Genomic DNA, 20,183 nt, shown 5'->3' with positions numbered 1-20,183 from the left:
ACCTAACTTTCTGCCGCCCCCTGCTACGCTTTCCTTCCCTTGCAATCAAGTTTGTTACCCTAAAGGTGAGTTAAGACAAAAGGAATGGAGCGCGGACGGTCCGCGCGCGTGAGCACGGATCTGCTGCCACGTGACCATGCGTCACCGTGTACATGCGGCCGTCGAGCATTCACACGAAGCCAGCGGAGCATTCGCGTGTACCATCCTCCCCCGCTGTTCGTCTGCGCTGCCGAAAACCTTTCGACCGATAGTTTGAACATGGACGACGAGCGCAACCATCGTCTCACTGTTCTGGCTGTTTTACGTTTAGTGTGCGAGGACAGAGGAAGCGATAAAAATTCATTTATTGCAAGCGTCCTTTATTGCAGGCATCTTCAATATTCCATATCGGTGGGCAGCTCTCTACGAGCGGCTAAAACGTGACTGTCCCTTCATCACTGAGCGCTTTTTTCGCTACTTCTCCCATAATCAGCACTAGAAACAGAGTAAAGCTAGAACTCTGGCACACCAACAAGCACAAACGCACAAAAAACAATGCATTGCAGCGAACACAGAGCGAACGACGCAGCGCATGCACAACAAACAATACCCCGCTCGAACTGAATAAGAGACGAAAAGCGCGGGCGTAGCAACGCGGAGGTAGCAGCGATAAAGCAAAACGATCAAACACAATCTCGGTCTGCGCGGACTGAAAAAGACGCTTGGCATATTCAGTCCGCTCCGTCCGGACGGCCACGCCGCTATAGTGCCTAACGCCGCTCTCTCGCCATCGCTCAGAGCAGTGACGTGGTGTCACGTGGGACGCGGGTAGCGATGACGCGCACGGATCATCCGCGCTCCTGTCCTCCCGTCTGAACCCACCTTAAGCGACCATCGGTTATCCTCTCTTCGCACTACATGTCCTGCCCATGCCCATTTCTTCTTCTTGATTTCCACAAGAATGTCAGTAACGTGAGATATTTCTCTGACCCACTCTGCACGCTTCCTATCTCTTAATGTTACCTCTACCATCTTTCGTTCCATAGCCATCTGCGTTGTCCTCAACTTAAGTAGCACCCTCTTGGTTACCTTCCACGTTTTAGCCCCATAGGTAAGTACAGGCAAGATGCAACTGTTCTATACTTTCCTCTTGAGCGATACCGGTAAGCTGATAATAAGGAAGATAATGGGCTCACCTGCGGGCGCTTCCCCAGCTCCCCAAACCTAATTTAAAGTCTCGTGTGGTATCTGTATGCCCGCGTTCAATCTAAATAAACCGCCCACACGGTTTTTAGAAGTGGAGGTGGTATCTTGCGGTCGTGTGTTTCAGCAGCTACCATGTCTCTTCGGAAATGTTTGTTTCCCCTCTTTGACGTGGCGACTACGTGGACATATACGAGCGCTCATCTGCTGAGCGGCTAGGTACCGTAACGGCTTAGTCAGGAGATCTTTGCCCTTTTACAGCAGCAGTACCAAGCAGCCTTAAGCGGAGGTCATTGTTTGTAAGGCATTTAAAAGAAGAGAACTGTACTACACCCTCTGCCATGGCAGCATGCCTCTATGAATATATTTTATGGAAAATATGACTCACTACATCAACCTTATTTTATTGCCTTTCAGTTTCAGCTGTGCTTACAAGCTCAATAAGCGTGCACACAATAGAACTGATGACATCCTTGATGGACATTTGCTTACAGGTAACCAAGAAGTTTCAGGATCCTGACTTTGCAAGGTTACACAATGTTCCCAAGAATCTCACATTCGGCCTGAAACACCTCGTAAAAAGAAAGGTTATGGCTTTTTTATTGTTTCTTTCACACCAATCCGAACCATATATTTGTGGTTTCATGCGTTTGTAAGTTTACCGTCCTAAACAGATTGAGACTTTCAAAATCCGCAAATTTGAGAGATACACCAAATTTTACCTCACAGAGATCATCACCATGTGTTTAAATCGCGTAGTGCTTACGGGCGTCTTGCATTTTGTGTACACTAACGGGCTGCTGCCGCGGCCAGAATTTGATAGTGCCTACATTGTCTTGTAGCAAAGAGCAAGCGTTGCTTTGTACGCATCAAAAGTCACCGGTGTTCTCTAATTTGTTTACACGATAGTTAAGGCGCAGTATCTGTCACTCTCGCAATGTCAATGACACATCTCGCGGACGAATTTTGCTGAGGCTCTATTTTGCCATTGAGCCTAGAGAGAGGATTTCACCTAACAAACCAGCACGGCCAACATTGCATACCATCCCTTAAAAAACCAAATGTTTATTAAATCCAACTCGAAGGAATAAATTTTATCTAAAGAACGGAAGCATCTGTTATAAAAATTGAATGATGATACCTTGGTGGCTTGGTGGTAGATTCTCCCATCACATGCAAAACAACCGTGGTTTGAATCCCAGCCGCCATTATTTTGCTAAGCGAGCAAACATGTTTCATGTGCAACCACCCTTGAAACAAGTTTTATGGATGGTAGCCACCAGCCGCAGCCACAATCTTTAATGCTGCCTCGAGCTTCGATCTTGTCTGGCACCGCGCTTCGTAAGCTTCTCGGGAAAGGTCTAGTCTGGCTTTCAAAATGATTTATGGTCTCGTCAGCATCCTTGGCATAGGGTGCTGCCTCTTTCTTTAGAGATGCCCGTATGCATGAAGCGATTAACCTGGGTAAATGAATGAGTGGCACAGGTGGAACTTTGTAAACACGATGCTGTTTACTATGCACCGCCAGAGTGTGTCGCCGTTTATACAGGGTGCGCTCGAATGCGGTCTCGTCCCTGGGCGCGACGATATTTGACGCTCAAATTGAGACCAACACGACAATTTTTCCTGCACAGCGCGAGGTCAAACAACATGCTGCATATGTGAATGTGGTGCCATCTTCGGAAATCTTGAGGCAGAAATTCAAAGAATAACTCTGAATAAAGCGAAGCACACATGTGAACGCAGAAGAGGTATAACTCTCAGAGTGAAAGTGCGTTTAAATAAAACTGCACCGAACAACTCCTGCTAAGGGTTCATTTCGGTGGCCATCGACGGGAACACAATCCCTCACGAAAACAAAATTTGCCAATACATGTTGATGTTGCTTGTATAAGCGGCGCTTTATTTCTACATCGGTGACTTTTCACATATGACAGGAAGAATAAGATTACCTGGGAGGTGTAAAGGAAAACATGAAATGTTTATTTATTAGGAGAGTTGAAATATGCATGCAGGTGAATGAGGATCTGCCAGTAGAGGCGCGAAACGGGGTCTTGTCATACTGGTTAGCATTGACCTTAAGTGTGCCTACAAAATTGGTCGTTCCGCGGGAAAGGGCGAGAAGAATGCTACATAGCGAACCTACGAGTGTACTCAAGACACGTCACGAGCTTCGCCGTATGGTCTTCAGAAGATGCTCTGTTTAATTTCTGGCGACTCACACCTCCTCCAAAAAAGGAGAGATTTGATTACCGTCGGTAAGGCACATTCATCGGCTTCTTTGAGTTACTTGAGACCAAGGCTGGCTCTAGCCTTTTCGCTGTTCCTCTCGGGGCCCGCACAATTTTTGTCCTTCGCAATAGCTGACAGGATATGCTCACTGTTAGCTAGTGGGGATAAGCAGATGAGTATTCCATCTAAAAAGACATGCCCAGAGGATTTTATATCAGGTTTGCAGCAGCCTTATAATTGCGCAGATACTTTTTAAAGAGGTGAAACAGACGTTCAAAGAGACTTCTGAAGCTAGTTTTGGCTTTAGGAATTGCAGCGGTAAATCAATGTTACGCTGTCGACAGGTCGAGAGAAGAGAAATATTTAGACACTTGTATTTTTGAGTGGGAACTGCCAGCAGTCGTTGAAATGAATGTGTGGCTTGTAGAGGTTATAAAGGTTGTTTCATGTAACCGAAAAGCAGCTGGCCCATACCATTTTAGTTTATGTATAGCGAAAAAATGTAATAAGAACAAAATAGCTGCCAAATTCGTAATACATCTTTACTCGGAAACATCAGGAATACACGGGTTGTGAACTGCTTTCGTATTTTGTTTTTGTGTAAATATTATTTTAAAACACAATTACGAATACGCTTAAGTACGCTGTATAGCGAGTTCCCCATTTCCTGAATTCTAATGCTTGTACCTCGGCGTCCAGACATCGCTTCAACAATCTAGCTGCCTCTTACTGAGCGCTCCCTGCCTTCTCGGCATCAGTCTTACTACTTAATTATTTATTTACAAATGCTGCAGTCTCTAGCATAATTAGGTTATACAACATTTCAGAGGAATATCAGGTAATATGTTTAGGCAGTAATTTCTGAAATTGGTTAGTATGAAGAATACACAGAGGACCATCTAAGTTATTTCATAAATAAACGGTCTGTGGAAAAACAACTTATCTCTAGTTTAGCTTTTGGTTAAACCTGGAGTTACGTGAGAGCTATCTGGATAGCTAGGCTTAGGTTTTGCTTGAAAGTAAAGACAGGGCTTTTGTACATAGTAGTCTACTGTATGGTTTCAGCTTTATTTTTACCATAGCGGAATCACTTCACATATGAGCACCCCTTGCTTCTCGTCGTTGCCCATTCTCATTTCATTTAGAAAACTCCTAGTCTTATGACCTCGTCTCTACGTCGAACTCCTGGACAAACCGATGTCACAGCGTTCGAGCTACCCTTCTGTCCCAGCAACTCGCTCTTGTCGTTTGCCTCTACCATCTGCCGAGTTATCCATCTTCTCCTTCTTCTTCTTACTCTCCTTATATTGTCGTTCGCGTCTACCAGCTACCGAGTTATGTCTTCTTCTTCTTTCTAGCGAGATATTCGTTTTAATTTTTTTCTTCTTCCTCTTCTCCTATTGCTGTTTGCTTCTCGTATGATCTTCCCTTTCTTATTTTTCTGTGGTCGTTCGCCCCAACCAAATACCGAATTATTTGTCTTCTTCTTCCTTTTTTCTTCTTCTTTTTCTTCTTTCTTCGCTCTTAGTACAGGCAGGGCGAAATGGCTAGGCTGTGGCCACTGTAGTTCTCGCTACAAAAGAAAACTTAGAGCTATCTAAGAATGAAGAGTAAGTAACCATGTTGATTGGGTAAGCCCTTAGGGTAACTCATGCTGTTGGTGCGATCAGTGTGAAAGGCGTTTTCATGTTAGCTGTTCCGTGTGTGAAGTTATGCAGCATGTTTCGGCGTTCACACGTGCGTAACCGTTGTGGTCATGCACCCGAGTAAAAAAAAAAAGACGCATACACAAACGAAGCCCCCACAAATAACGCGCATCTGTTCCAATGCCAGACATTATTACCGCAGTAGTGCACCCCACGTTTCCTCGAACACACCGGCGCAGATACAAGATTTTGCGACCACAGTACAGTGGTTTCGTTGCCTAACCGCCAATAACTTCTCACTAATCAAACAATCTCGATATCTAGCACCCTCAATCAATCAACCAACACTACGCATATTATATTCCAGATTGAGACATCATCCATCTTTTTACCCCGTGAGCCGCCCTTGAAATTGATGCGCACTGGCACTACATAGCGTTTGCGTAATGTGTTGCCAGACACAAATATGGTGCGAAATCCTATGGCGTCCACTTCGGCGCTGCCCAGCTGTTTTCTCCGGCAGGGCTTTCAATTGTCCTTTAAGGCGTCCTATTAAATCGATATGGCTAAGCCGTATGGGCGCAACAAACGCAATACGCTTGGCGTAATATAAAGATACTGTGTTGGCAGAACTTTATTATTTAGGCTAGACATTATACGGCAAGAATCCAATTAGAATTCTAAGAATCGATTTCATACTTTACCTTCTCCGGTGCTGTGTAAGAAATAAATGTAGCAGACATAAATTAGAATCTCACACGCGGTTTGCGGTCTTTTTTTTTTTTTCAAGTTGTGAATAATTTATTTCTTCCGCATTCAATTCTCCATTAAAATGAGGGAAAGCGTAGGAGAATTTTTTATTTTCCTGTTTACAATCTCGATTGATTTTATTACAATACGAAAAGCAATGCTACGTTACAAGACATATCAGCAATAATCATAATGACAGAACCTTTTAAACAAGAACCCTTACCTTTAAGTGGCGTTTCTTTAGGAGAACAGAAATGAGAAATGATTCTCAAATGCCACTATTGCTAGAGAGCACATGCCTAGGGCGACAGGTGCCGGTGCACTTGGGTTAATGTCGGAAAAAACTACAAAAAATTTTATGATGGTACAACAGAATTTCAGTGCGGTTTTTGACGGAAAACCTGTCGTGACAACAAAACATTCTGTAGTAACATCAGAAATTTCTGTAGTTACAATAGAAAAGTACTACAGAACTACAGACAACAGAAATATACTACAGAAAAACTACAGAGCTACAGAAAAGTACTACAGAACTACAGAAAAATCTGATGTTTATGACAGAACTACAGAATATTTTGTCGTATTTTTGACACGGTTCTGTAGTTTTTTTTTACCTTTTGTCTTTGCATATTTTTAATAAGGAGCTATTTGTAAAGAAAATCGATGCACATTTTGGCGTTGCAGGTGTTAATTTACACCCTTTTAAGGTACGGCGGAAAAAATATAACGCAGGAGAGCGCCGAAGCATCCTTTCAAGCGTTGGGACAACAAACGTGGGAGAAGGACAAATTAGGCGCCCTTATTTTTTTATTGATGTAAGTACATTTATACGGGAGCCTTCTATGAAACACAAGCAGAACCGCATAACCACATCTTGTAATACATTACTTTTTGCAGACCAGACCTTTGGCATGCAGAGCACAACAAGATTTTTTATCGTAAGTATAAATCAATAAAAATGCCCGTTTTTCAAGCTAATATTTCAATAGGGTGCCATGGGCGTGCACAAATATTGCATGAAACGTCTGCTGCATGGTCTAGGCTTCAGCTCTTCATCTGCAAAATGAAAGTTAAAGTGCAAAAGACCAAAGGGTGGTATATTTATCCACCTGTGGTGCTGTTTCCGCCACGTAGGAAAAAGCGTTTATTTTCTGTACTGGAAAAGACTTGCGGCTATCCATACAGTCTGCGACATGCATTCTAAACTACATCCATCTTCGCTGTAAAATGTGACTATGTGGCGCACCCCCATGTACACGTTCACAGCAGAAAAAAAAAAGGCTGGCGTTAATCAAAGTCTAAATATTGAGATGGTAATTGCCTACGTATTAAATGCACTGAACGGAGCAATCAAGAATGCTTATGCGACATTCTTGATGAATGCAAATTGTTTGAGCTAAAATATTTTTCAGCGTCTACTTCTCGGCCCCTCACAGCCCAGTTCCAGTTAACGCGCGGAAAGAACTAGCAGTAATTTATACTATTCTGGAAGTAAGATATCGCTAAATAAACCCTGTCATTGTAATAATAGTTTTCTCTTGCGTTACAAAGCGAAGTGACCCTCTGCTGTCATTTTCTACCGTGGAAATCTTATTGCTGAGAAACGTATAGCATAGAACTGGGTAACAAGAAGAAGGATTGCTTATATTTCTTTTATCTTTATTGACAGTTACACTGCTTAATTCGAACCTCAGACACAATTTAAGGCTACATTTTTTATTACCCTTTAAAGGACTCACTTGAAGTGGGTCATCCTGAACGGAGAACAGAAATAAAATGGTAACGCTTTCAAAGCACCAAAATAAACGCACAGTTAGATGCTGACAATTTATTCCATTCGAAATTTTTATGACCGCTTATGTATGCCACACTATAGGCTCCGTTTGCCAGCCTCCCGGCTGAAAGATATAACCACTGCTGACCATTTTGATTAAGAGATGGGTGCCGGCCGCGCTGACTGGGGGCTTCTGTGGTATCTGAGCGAAGGCATAACACTTCTTATTTATATAGTGCAACAGTCTGACGGTTCGCAGGGCGTTACATAAGGTGAGGATGTAAAGGGAAACAAAAATGTATATATTGTGAGCCCTCCATGGATCTTCGTCTTTCACGTGTACATACCCTCTTATGCATCCCGCGGCGCCGCCTGTGCCACGTGCCTTGGTTCGCCATCAGAATAAACGATGTCAGACACTGCATCCTTGCCTTGCCTCCTTGTCGTCTCCACCTGGCCTTCTGAACAGAATATATATATATATATATATATATATATATATATATATATATATATATATATATATATATATATATATATATATATATATATATATATATATATATATGCTGCTGATAGCAGAGGCGATTTATCGCCATCTATGAACCGGCAACGGCACCAATCTTTTCATTCTTTCTTTCCTTCTTTCCCTCACCCCTCTGGCTATATAATACCCCTTGATCCGTAAATAAAACAGCGTTCTTTGGCCTGGCTACGCTGTCTGATGCATCACCCAGGAGCGGCGTTTCCATTGACCGCGCATTCACAAAAGTGGCGACGAGGCTGAAGCAAGGATATAGGGCCCAGGACAGCGCCACACATGGGTCACAAGCTACCGGTCTTTGATGAGGAAAAAGATAAGTGGCAAGCTTACCTGGTGAAAGTGGAAGCGTACTTTGAGGCCAATGAAATCTCAGCTGATGCAAAGAAGAGGGCTTTACTCGTAGCCGCCCTTGGGACAAAGACCGTTGAAGTTTTATGCAGTAAAGTAACGCCAGCAAAAACAAGTTCGTTGAGCTACGACGATATAGTCGAGACCTTGAACAGCTACTATGATCCTACACCAAACGAAATAGCAGAAAGTTTCAAGTTCTTCAACCGCTATCAGAAAGAAGAAGAATCCGTGCAGGATTTTATTGTCGCTATACGACAAATAGCACAGAACTGCAATTTTTCGTCTATGCTAGACAGAATGATCAGAGACCACATCATATGTGGCGTCAGATCAAAGAGTTTACAAAAGCAGCTTCTGGCAATAAAAGACCTGTCGCTAAAGGAAGCAGAGGCTCTAGCACTAGCTGCAGAAAGCGCCGAATTTGATTCGCGAGGCATAACCGGGGAGGCTCGGGATCCAAACGTGTTCAAGATAACTCATCGGCGCCAACCAGAGATAACAAAGGCGAAGATCAAACCACGAACGCAATGCCAGTGCTGCGGTAACTACGGCCACAAGACTGCAGTATGTAGCTTTAACAGACGGCAATGTTTCAAATGCAGACGATACGGGCATCTAGCGAAGATGTGCTCCGCGGCTGACAGCGTTAACAGAACTGGTGCCATGGAAGCACAGAAGCGGCAGGAATCGGAAGACAGTGATAGCAGTACATCGCAGATATGGTCCCTCCGTACGGCGGCGCAGACGCTGCTACCGCCTATTCAGAAAACATTCACATGGAACGGCGTTGACCTAAAAATGGACATTGATACAGGATCCCCAGTCTGCGTCCTTTCAAAAGCTATTTATGACAAACATCACAAAGAATGGCCTCCGCTCACGAAATCGCCGATAAAGTTATCGTGCTATCTCGGGAAGCTACCAGTGCTTGGCGTCATGAACATGGACGTGCGTTATCAAGCAGCTACAGTGGAATGCAATCTGGTGGTGCTAAACTGCAAAGGGCCCAGTCTTTGTGGCCGGGATTTATTGCAGAAACTGGAGGACACCGGAATGACTCTCCTGCACGTAAAGGCGCAGACTAACATGGCCCGCACGGTTCCGCCAGCTGCCCATCAACCTGCCTGGGAAATGCTGAACAGCTATGCTGATCTTTTCAGCGAGAGCACCGGACTCTTGAAAAGCCCGCCAGCACGGATTCATCTCAAGAGCGGAGCAACCCACAAGTTTTTCAAGGCAAGGAAGGTTCCTTTTGCCTACAAAGAAAAAGTTTCACAGGAGTTGGATAGGCTTACGGAAGCAGGGATAATATCGCCTGTACCATATCCGGAATGGGCCTCACCCATTCTTCCCGTCTTGAAGAAGGACGGTTCAGTGCGCCTTTGCGGAGATTTTAAAGCTACACTAAATCCTGTGTGGGAGATTGAGCAATACCCGCTACCAGTTATTGACGACATGTTTGCCAATTTAGCGGGAGGAGAACGGTTCAGTGTGCTAGACCTGCGAGATGCCTATAGCCAGGTCGCGTTGGACGAGGAGTCACGGAAACTGGCCGTCATCAACACTCAAAAAGGGCTATACTGCTACAATCGGCTACAATTTGGAATCACTTCTGCGCCAGCAATCTTTCAGCGGAAAATTGAATCCGGGCTCCAAGGGTTAACCGGCGTGCAGGTCTATATTGACGATGTGCTGATAGCTGACAAGAGCCAAGATGACTCAAACCTGAAAGCAGTACTGCAACGCTTCAGGGAAAATGGCATTAAGCTGCGCGCTGACAAATGTCGTTTCGCCGACCAAGCAGTAACATATCTCGGTCACCGCATTGATAAAAACGGGTTGCACCTGGTTGAAAAGAACATCGATGCTATCAGACTAGCCCCTTCTCCGCATAATGTTAGAGTTGCGCGTGCTTTTCTTGGGTTTATCACCTTCTACCATAAGTTTCTTCCTAACCTGTCCACCTTACTTGCGCCTTTGTATAAGCTACTGACGAAAGGAGCCAGGTGGATGTGGAGCAATAAAGAACAAGCAGCATTCGAACTGTCGAAAAAGGCTCTTTGCGCAGCACCTGTGTTGACATATTTCAATCCGAAGCTCGAACTACTTTTGGAATGCGATGCCTCGCCTCACGGTGTGGGAGCGGCACTTTTCCATCGCATTAATGGGGAAATGAGGCCCATCAGATTTCGTTCCCGGACCTTAACTTCGGCCGAAAAGAAGTATTCTCAGATCAAACGTGAAGCGTTGGCTCTCGTTTTTGGTGTTTCACGTTTCCGGGACTACCTCCTTGGCCGGGAGTTCACCCTGGTGACGGGTCATCGGCCACTGCTCGGCCTTCTACGAATGGATCGTCAGACCCCCATCATGGCCGCCGCTAGAATACAAAGATGGGCTCTTCTGCTGGGAGCGTACAAATCCAAGCTGCTTTGCAAATCCGGTAAAGTAATGGTTTACGCGGACACCCTAAGCCGTTTACCTCAAACTTTGCAGGAAACGGAGGCCGCGCCGGAAGGTGACGCAAAGTTTGTCTTCGCCATCGACCAGTGGGACCAGTCGGCCATTACTATAGAGGAACTGCGGTCACTCACAGAAACGGACGTGGTACTCGCACTTGTCCGCAGGTATGTCCATGAGGGTGGGCCCAAAGCATGTTGCTCCGATAACACTGAGATGTTGCATTACTACAAAAAGCGTCATGAATTATCTGTTCAGGATGACCTCCTACTGTGGGGACGTCGTGTAGTAGTCTCCAAACAGGCACGCGGTAGACTGCTGATGATATTGCACGAAGCCCATCAAGGCGTCTGCACCATGAAGAAGGTAGCTCGGTCCAAATTTTGGCGGCCGGAGATCGACCGGGACATTAGCTGAATAGCCGATGAATGTAGAAACTGTGTCCAGGCTTTACCAATGCCCCCAGCACGTGAGCCAGTAAACTGGCCAGCTACCGAAAAAAAATTGTCCCGATTGCACCTCGACTTCGCTGGACCTATCAGGGACAAAATGCTGCTGATCGTGGTTTATTACCACAGCAAATGGATCGAGGCCATTCCACTCTCGCGTGCAACGTCAAGCAGCACAGTAAACGCGCTGCGTACGCTCTTAAGCCAGTTCGGACTACCGCGCACTGTAGTAACTGATAACGGCACGCCCTTTACCGGGTCGGATTTCGCCGAATTCATGAACGGAAACGGCACTGCCCACATTCGAACACCCCCCTACCATCCACAAAGCAATGGGCTGGCAGAACGCGCGGTCAGAACGGTTAAGGATGGGTTAAAAAAGATGCCTGGCGTGGATCTCTAAACCGCACTCGCACGAGCTTTGTGTCGATACCGCAATGCCCCAAGACAGTCGAGCCTATCACCTTCAGAAGTACTGTTAGGTTATCGACTACGCACCAAACTTGACATGTGTTTTCCTCTCCGGAACAAACCTGTCCAGAGCAGAGCAGCTACGCCAGCTTCAGACGACGCCAGCTGGAGTTTCGCTCCGGGGGACCCTGTACTACCGTAACTACGGTGTTGGTGACAAGTGGACACCCGGAAAGGTGAAGTCAACAACAGGCGCTCGACTAGTGACCGTCAATAATAATAATAATAATAATAATAATAATTGGTTCACAGGAAGGGAAAGGCGCAGTATCTGTCACACTTGCTATGTGGACACCTAAACCACGCCGTAATGGAAGGGATGAAGGTGGGATTGAAAGCGGAAAGAGAGAAAGGGGAGCCGTAGTGGAAGGCTACGGAGTAATTTCGACCACCTGGGGATCTTTAACGTGCGCTGACATCGCACAGCACACGGACACCTGTTCATTTCGCCTCCATCGAAACGCAGCCGCCGTGGTCGGGTTCGAACCCGGGAACTACGTACAGTAGTCGGGCGTCTTACCACTGCACCACCCCGGCGGGGCTAATGTGGTGGTTCTTCGTCATGCTGATCAAGTCCGCAAGCGCAACGTCGAGGGTTCCACACTCACGGGTACAGACAGTCCAGCAGCAGAACCTGTGGACCATCCGCTGGCTATTCAGAACAACGCATCCACGTCAGAGCCCGCAGACCCCGCTCCCCAAGAGACACAGCTGCGCAGGTCAACCCGGGTCAAGAAACCTGTGGATCGCTATGGTTATTAGATGGAAGGGATGCTGCTGATAGCAGAGGCGATTTATCGCCATCTATGAACCGGCAACAGCACCAATCTTTTCATTCTTTATTTCCTTCTTTTCCTCACCCCTCTGGCTATATAATACCCCTTGATTCGTGAGTAAAACGGCGTTCTTTGGCCTGGCTATGCTGCCTGATGCATCACCCGGGAGCAGCGTTACCCTTGACCACGCATTCACCCGGGAGCGGCGTTCCCATTGACCACGCATTCACAACGATTATATATATATATATATATATATATATCGCTGGTCTTTCGTATGTGAGTTAAACGCACATTCGTGTCCTTATGCAGATAAATACATCATGCTGATGATTAGTCTGTTGAAATCTAAGAAGGGAATGAAGAAAACATTCATGGATGGATGGATGGAAAAACTTTATTTTCGTCAGAGAGCATGTAAGGATGGTTCCGTATCAGATGGCCATCAACCCATGGCTGACGGCGACCTGGGTGGCCCACTCCACGGCCCTGGTCTGGACGACCGGGTCTGAGCTGGCCAACACGGCCTCCCACTGCTCGAGGGAAGGATCACGCATAATATCCGCCGGTGGCGGTGCTATGCTACAGCTCCATAATATGTGGTCATAGGTTGCCAATTCCTGACACCATTTGCACTCCGGCTGAATGTCCGGGTAGATTTTGCTCAACACGTATGGGTTGAAGAAACATCTAGTCTGCAATCGTCGCCAGACGCATTCCTGCGCCTTCACCAATTGCTTGTCCGGGGGTGGGTAAATCCTCCGCTCAAGTTTGAAATGGTTAGTAATGTCATGAAAGGATACCAGCCCATCTCTCGTGGACCTTCCCGGAACGTCCGGCTCACCTACTCAGCTGACGAAACCTCGAGCATTCATGTGAGCCGTCTCGTTCCCAGGATTCCCAGAGTGTGCTGGTACCCAGACAATTTCCGCCTCCGTAGTCCCTCGCCCCGTGGCCCGATTCAGCAATCGCGCCGCTGTGACAGATATTCTGCCCCTCGCCAAATTTCGGATGGCTGTTTTGGAATCGCTGAAGATCAAGTCAGCAGTACTACTAGTAATAGCTAGTGCTATCGCCGCTTCCTCTGCAGTTTCTGGGGAGCGGGTTTTGACTGATCCGGAGGCGATCAAGCGTACCCGCCCGTCCACCACCGCAATTGCAAATGCGTCCTTGTCCCTATACTCGGCGACATCTACATAGACTGCCCCGTTGTACTTCCCGTACTTAACATGTAAAGCTTTGGCTCTTGCCTTCCTGCGGTCCTCGTGATGTATTGGATGCATGTTCTTGGGCAAAGGTTTTATGTACAAGCCCTTGTGCATTTCCCGCCTAATCTGAATTTTAGTGTCACCAGCTGGAGCATCAACTCCAATGCCGATCCTTTCCAATATGTCCCTTCCTGCTTTTGTTTTTGAAAGCCTACCGAGCTGCATCACCAAGTGCGCCTCCCGTAGTTCTTCTAGGATGTTGTGCACCCCTAATCCCAGCAGCCTTTCGGTAGACGCATTGTGAGGCAACCCAAGGGCCGCTTTATATGCCTGCCTAATCATAGCCTCCACCTTGCCTTTTTCCGTCGCGTCCAACTTCAAATAAGGCGTCGCATACACTATTCTACTGAGCACAAACGCCTGCACCAGCTTACACAAGTCCTTTTCCTTAACACCTCTCTTACGATTAGCGATTCTCCTGATTAGCCTCACGGTAGCATTGACCGTATTTTTAAGCCTTTTCAAGGACTCGCTATTTTTCCTGTTAGTCTGCAGATACATACCCAGGATCCTGATCGTTTGAACCTCAGCGACCGGTACGCCCCCCACTTTGACCTCTAAAGGCGGTGGCGGCACATAGTGCCTCGCATTATGTTAGTATACTTCAAAAAAAAAAAGTTTCTTTGCTACTCTATTCTTGGCCGATCCCCCTCTGTGGGTATGTGCCACAGTTTTTTGGACAACATGTAAAGGGCTGAGGCGTGAAACGTTTCTACGAACCGCAGTATTAGTTAAAGTTTTGATTTATTCAAGAAACCCTAGCCGGTGCGAGAATAATTCAAGAGAATGGTAATTTCTTCTAGTGTATAAGGTTCAAATATATAAAGTGACCCATGAATTGAGAGACGCCGTACTCATGGGCTCCCGAAATGTCGGTTTACGTGTGCCGTTTTTACCGCGCACTGTCATCGCACATGCGACGTGTGCCTTGCTTTTGGCCTGCATCGAAAAGCAGCTGCAGTGGCTGGGATTTCATAACGGATGCTTGGGTACAGCAGCCTAGCGCTTAAGCACTGCATCTACATCGCACAGCCAAAAAGATTAAAAGAGCTGATTGATTTTATACAGATTCCACAGCAACAAATAAACGTCAGTTTGCCGGGATCCAATGTAGTAAATACGCATTCTAACTTATGCCTTTACACTGTCTTATAAAAACGTAAGCTCTGTCGTTACGGAGCCTGAGCAAAGTTTCCAGTTATGTAGCCAAGGTCGTGGTTTGCATTCCTAGGCGCATACTTGATGTACATGCACTAGGAAAAGTTGGTAGGGCTGTGAACACCAGTGTCCGTGTATAAAATAGACGCTGTCTATTGATACTCTGTTAATCTTGTCGATGGTTTTCTACTGGCTATGCTGGCGTGGAATAGACATTTTTTTGCACCTAAATGAATTAGAAACCATATAGGATCGGTGGCACCTAATAAAAACGTTTTCAAAATCGCGCTGAAGATAACTATCGCCGAGGTCATCTATGCTAAAAATAACATATTCATCAGCAAAGATCGTAAGGTTACGGTAAAGTCTAAATAGAAGATCAATAACATATACTAAGAAAGTAAGGGCACAGGGTCAAGCGTTTGTGAACTGAAGTTAGTGCACTTGGTGATAATACAGAACCATTCGCTAATATCGAGTAAGTGCCGTTAATCAAGAAGAATTCACTCTATTTCAAAAGATTACGGTCAATGTGCAGTAAACTCCTTTTAATAAGGAATCATTGATGTCATGCATTTTTGAAAACTTTTGCAAAGATGAGAAAAATGCTTTCAGTTAGGAAACCACTTTCTAAAGACGATGCTTAGATATTAGTAAAAGGCAGGAGTTGAGTAGCGTAAAAAAAATATTTCGAACGTCATGCTGACAAGAACTGAAATCTAGTTATATTCTAGAAAAAAAAACTAGATTAGAATAATAAACAGTCAGCCTGCATTGTGGTGTGCCTAAAAGACTGCGTGAATAGATTCGTAAATTAATGTAAGAATAAACAATGTTTAAAAACTTTGAAGTAGTGTTGCCGATTCCACATCGGGAGGATAGCTTGGGCGGCTGAATTAATACTACAATACATTTAACATGCATAAAAGCAGGGTCCATTGGAATTAAACCGCACTCGGCCACTTTAGGGGCCGCATCGAAATACAATTGAAGAACAACCTCGCAAAGGCGGTGTTTAAAGCACCAAGACATACATAAATAGCCATTATATGACAAACACTATGGGAAAGTTGAACTATATTTACATGGTTTACTCTGAAAATTAGAGGCAGTGAGTTTTTCAGAAATGTATGCTTGGCTTATTTGGTAGCACATCCATACGTTCGGGAAACATCATTGCTTGGGTACCAATGTTCCGAAACTTTTAGTCGTTTTGCAAGGCGAAAGAAGCTTTTCTTCCTAATTGAAGTCCTTTTATTGCGCCGGTAATCCTACCGAGTGAGTTGGTTTTGAAATTCGGCATATTGGGAGGTAGTTATCAAGTAGCAATGCGACTTTTTATCAACTATTTTATCATCTATTCGGTCATATAAGACGTGCATGTGTCCAGAATAAAGAGAGCGAGGTCAGTGTTAAGTGACGTACACTTACCTCTCGAATAGCCGAATTATTAATGATGCTAACTTTGCAATGTGTGTTTAGATGCCGAAGACGAAATTCTGCGCAATGTTAGCAGAACAACGTGTAGCGGTCAGTACGCGAGTAATTTCTTCCATGTGAATTCGGTAGAGCACATTGTAATGTATCAGTCTCGCATGCGCTCTGGCCGTTATCATGCAGCGGCTTGTAGGCTATAAATACCAGCACTCAATCTCGAATAAACGCTCTTCTTCTTCTTGCTTCCACGTTGCTTGTTCGTTTGTTGGAGGCTGGAACATGGTGTCAGGAGTAGGATAGCGTTCACGTATGCAGTAACGCGCTGATCGAAGCGGTGGTGTCACTGTGCACTGCACGATGGATTTAGTGAAGCCACCGCAGCCGCTGGTGCTGTCCGGTAGCACCGCGAAGAATCTGAGCCTCTTCAAGCAACGGTTCGAGCTGTTCCTGCAGGCCACTGAGTCGACGAAAGAACCATGGACGGAAGGAGCCAAAACGGCACTGCTGCTCGCCGTAGCCGGGGAAGACGCCCTAGAGGTATTCAACAACTTTTTGTTTTCGGAAAACGAAAGCAAGGAAGATTATCAAACTGTTACAAAGAAGTTCGAGGATACACTGCAAAGAGCAGCAATAACGAAGTGTGCGAACGCTATGTCTTTCGTTCAAGAACGCAAGCTGAGGGCGAACTCTTCGAACGCTTTTCACGGTACTTGAAGAGACTTGCACGAAGCTGCAATTTTGGAACCTTGAGTGACTCCATGGTCAGGGACCAGGTTGTCTGGCACAAACAATCCGAAATAAGCGAAAAGATGCTGAAAGTTAAGGACCTTACTTTACTGAGGGCGGAGAAAATTTGCAAGGCTGAAGAGGTATGCGCCGAACAAAACAATACATGGGCTCAAGCGGAGAAGCAAGTAGCACGAATTGACAGCAAGGCAACTTTTCAGCCTGTGAACAGTGTGCAGAATGTTCAAAGCAGGACGAGGCTCAACGAGAACAGGAAGTTGTTCGTATAAAAACACGCCGACAGTTCAAATGCTCCAAGTGCAACCGTGTCCACGAACGCGGCAGATGCCCAGCGTTCGGCAAAACATGCTTCCGGTGCCGTGGCGCTAACCATTTTTCGGCCTGTTGCAAAAGCGTGTCTCAAGTAAGCGAAGCACGCGGCGAGCAGGAGGGTTTTTAAATATACGACGTCTGCTTAGGCAAAAGAGCTGATTGGGTCATTCACGCGAGAGTGGCTTCCCAAGTAGTGTCTCTGAAAGTAGGCAGTCTCGCACGCGAATTTATTGCCTTACTCCGTTTTTCAAAGGCTCAAAGCGAAGTCTGGTTTAGGAGCAAGCCCCTCAGTCCTCCGCTCATACACCGGTGACGTTCAAAAGCACATCGGCGTGGCTACGCTCCAAGTGGTTGTGAACGACCAAAGTGGGTACTTTGACTTCATTGTAAAAAAAGGTAACCAGGCCATATTGGGACTGTCTGCAAGTGAAGCGTTAGGTCTGTTGTCGCGTTCCGTGGACACTGTGCACATGAACAGCACTGACCAAGTGGTTAAGGAATTTCCGGAGTTGTTTCATGGCATCGGCTGCCTAGCACGCCCTTACCATATGGTTCTGCGCGAGGATGCAACACCGGTAGTCCATCCGGTGCGACGGGTGCCCTCGGCGTTGCTCGAGCCCCTGCGAGAAGAGTTGGATCGGATGGAGCGGGCTGGTATCGTGGCCAAAGTCACCGAACCCACTGATTGGGTGAGTCCGTTTGTTGCAGCAAGAAAAAAGGATGGGAATCTGCGCATATTTATTGACCCCAGAGCGAGAACGCGAGAGAACGCCTAAAGCGAGAACATTATCAAATGCCTAAGCGAGATGACATTGAGGCTGAGCTTGCCGGGGCCTCCTTTTTCTCTCGCATCGACGCGCATTCGGGGTTCCACCAAATCCCCTTAGATGAAGCTACATCAAAAGTATGCACAATCGGAACACACTTCGGACGCTACCGTTTCTTGCGACTTCCCTTCGGCATTGCTTCGACGCCTGAGGTTTTCCAGAGAACTGTGAATGAAATATTCGACCAGGCTCCAGGGGTCCGAATCTATGTCGATGACATATTGATATGGGGAAGCACGAGGGAAGAGCACGATACTCGCCTCGGCACAGCCTTGCAACTAGCCAAAAAGGCCGGCCATGACGCTCAATGCGGCGAAATGCAAATTCGGTGTCACGAAAATTGCCTTTTTGGGTGACATCATAAACACAGACGGAATAAGACCTAACCCCGCACTGATTGCACCATTAAGTAAAATGCCTCAGCCAAAGGACAAAGCTGGCGTTCACAGAATGCTCGAGGTAGTGAACTACCTCGGAAAGTATATACCGCATCTAGCGGAAAGAACGACGCTTCTACGAAGCCTCATTAAAAAAGACTCCCTTTTTAAATGGTCTGCAAACCACTGTACGGAATGGTAAGCTGTCTGTGACTCACTGAGTTGTCCTCCTTTGCTAGCCATTTTCGATCCTGCTAAAGAGACCAAGGTCGCTGCTGATGCTTCGATAAATGGGATTGGTGCTGCCCTTCTTCAGAACTACGGTGGTAATTGGCGGCCGGTCGCCTATAAATCACGCACAATGACGGAGGCAGAACAAAGATATTCGCAAATCGAGAAAGAAGCAATGGCCATTACTTTCTGCTGTGAAAAAGTTTTTTATTTCGTTTACGGCCGCAAGTTCGCCATCGAAACAGACCACAGACCGTTGATAGCAATTGCTTCGAAAGCCATTGGTGACATGCCACCAAGACTGCAATGATTTTTCCTGCGCTTGCTAAGATACGATTAAGTTCTTCACTTTGTTCCAGGCAATCAGCTGTTCCTGGCCGATATGCTTTCAAGATCGTCGCCAGCCGTTCCAAGCGAACGTGATGACTTCACTGCAGACGTTGGCGTTCATGCAGTGAGCGTGACTTTAGATCTGGTGAGCAAGAAAATGCTTGATCGACTGGCAGAAGCGACAGCCTCTGACTCAGACTTGCAAATAGTGTTGCAGCAGCTAAGGAATGGAGAATATATTGAAGCCTCGATGAAACCTTTTGGTCCCGAGTTATCAGAAGTTAAGGGTATTATTATGAAGGGACAAAGGTCGTCATTCCGAAGACTATGAGAGCCGAAATACTGGGTCGTATTCATGAAGGTCACTTAGGCATAAATAAGTGCAAAGCGAGAGCCCGTCGCTTGGTATTCTGGCCGAGACTGAATACGGACATTGAAACCATGGTGAAGACCTGCTCTGTTTGTCAAAAATACGCTTACAAACAAGAAACCGAACCTGTGCTGCTTAGGCCGATCCTAGGCCATGCCTGGTACAGGGTGGGTGTTGGCATCTTTATGTACGGCGGAAACTCCTACCTGTGCGTGTTCGATGCGTTTTCAAACTTCCCTGATGTCGAAAAACTTACTGACACAACGACACGCACTGTCATTGCTAAGCTTAGCTCAATTTTTGCACGGTATGGGATTCCGTTGGAAGTCTGCACCGACAACGGTCCTCAGTTTTCATCACGTGAATTTGCTTTGTTCGCCTCTCGATACGACTTCAAGCATGTCACGTCCAGTCCGCGATTCTCACGGTCCAATAGCCTCGCCGAGAAGGGAGTCCAAATTGTCAAAAGAATAATGAAGAAGACTGGCGAATTC

At 46.0% G+C, this 20,183-nt stretch overlaps 1 protein-coding gene across 3 annotated transcripts in view; it reads left to right on the top strand.

Moving 5' to 3' along the window:
• LOC146173770 (uncharacterized) overlaps positions 1-20,183 on the top strand; it is a 48,412-nt gene that overhangs the window by 14,196 nt on the left and 14,033 nt on the right. For all 3 annotated transcript variants that reach the window (XM_084583409.1, XM_084583411.1, XM_084583410.1), the window contains exons 3-5: positions 1,677-1,769; positions 6,495-6,625; positions 6,708-6,748. In XM_084583409.1, coding sequence (XP_084439535.1) covers positions 1,677-1,769; positions 6,495-6,625; positions 6,708-6,748 — 265 coding nt within the window. The remainder of the gene's footprint in view (positions 1-1,676; positions 1,770-6,494; positions 6,626-6,707; positions 6,749-20,183) is intronic.

This window comes from Amblyomma maculatum, chromosome 11, assembly GCF_055883805.1.
Source record: "Amblyomma maculatum isolate TAMU_Amacu chromosome 11, ASM5588380v1, whole genome shotgun sequence".
NCBI lineage: Eukaryota > Metazoa > Arthropoda > Arachnida > Ixodida > Ixodidae > Amblyomma > Amblyomma maculatum.
Note: the sequence above shows the minus strand (reverse complement) of the source record. Positions and strands in the feature narration are given on the sequence as shown.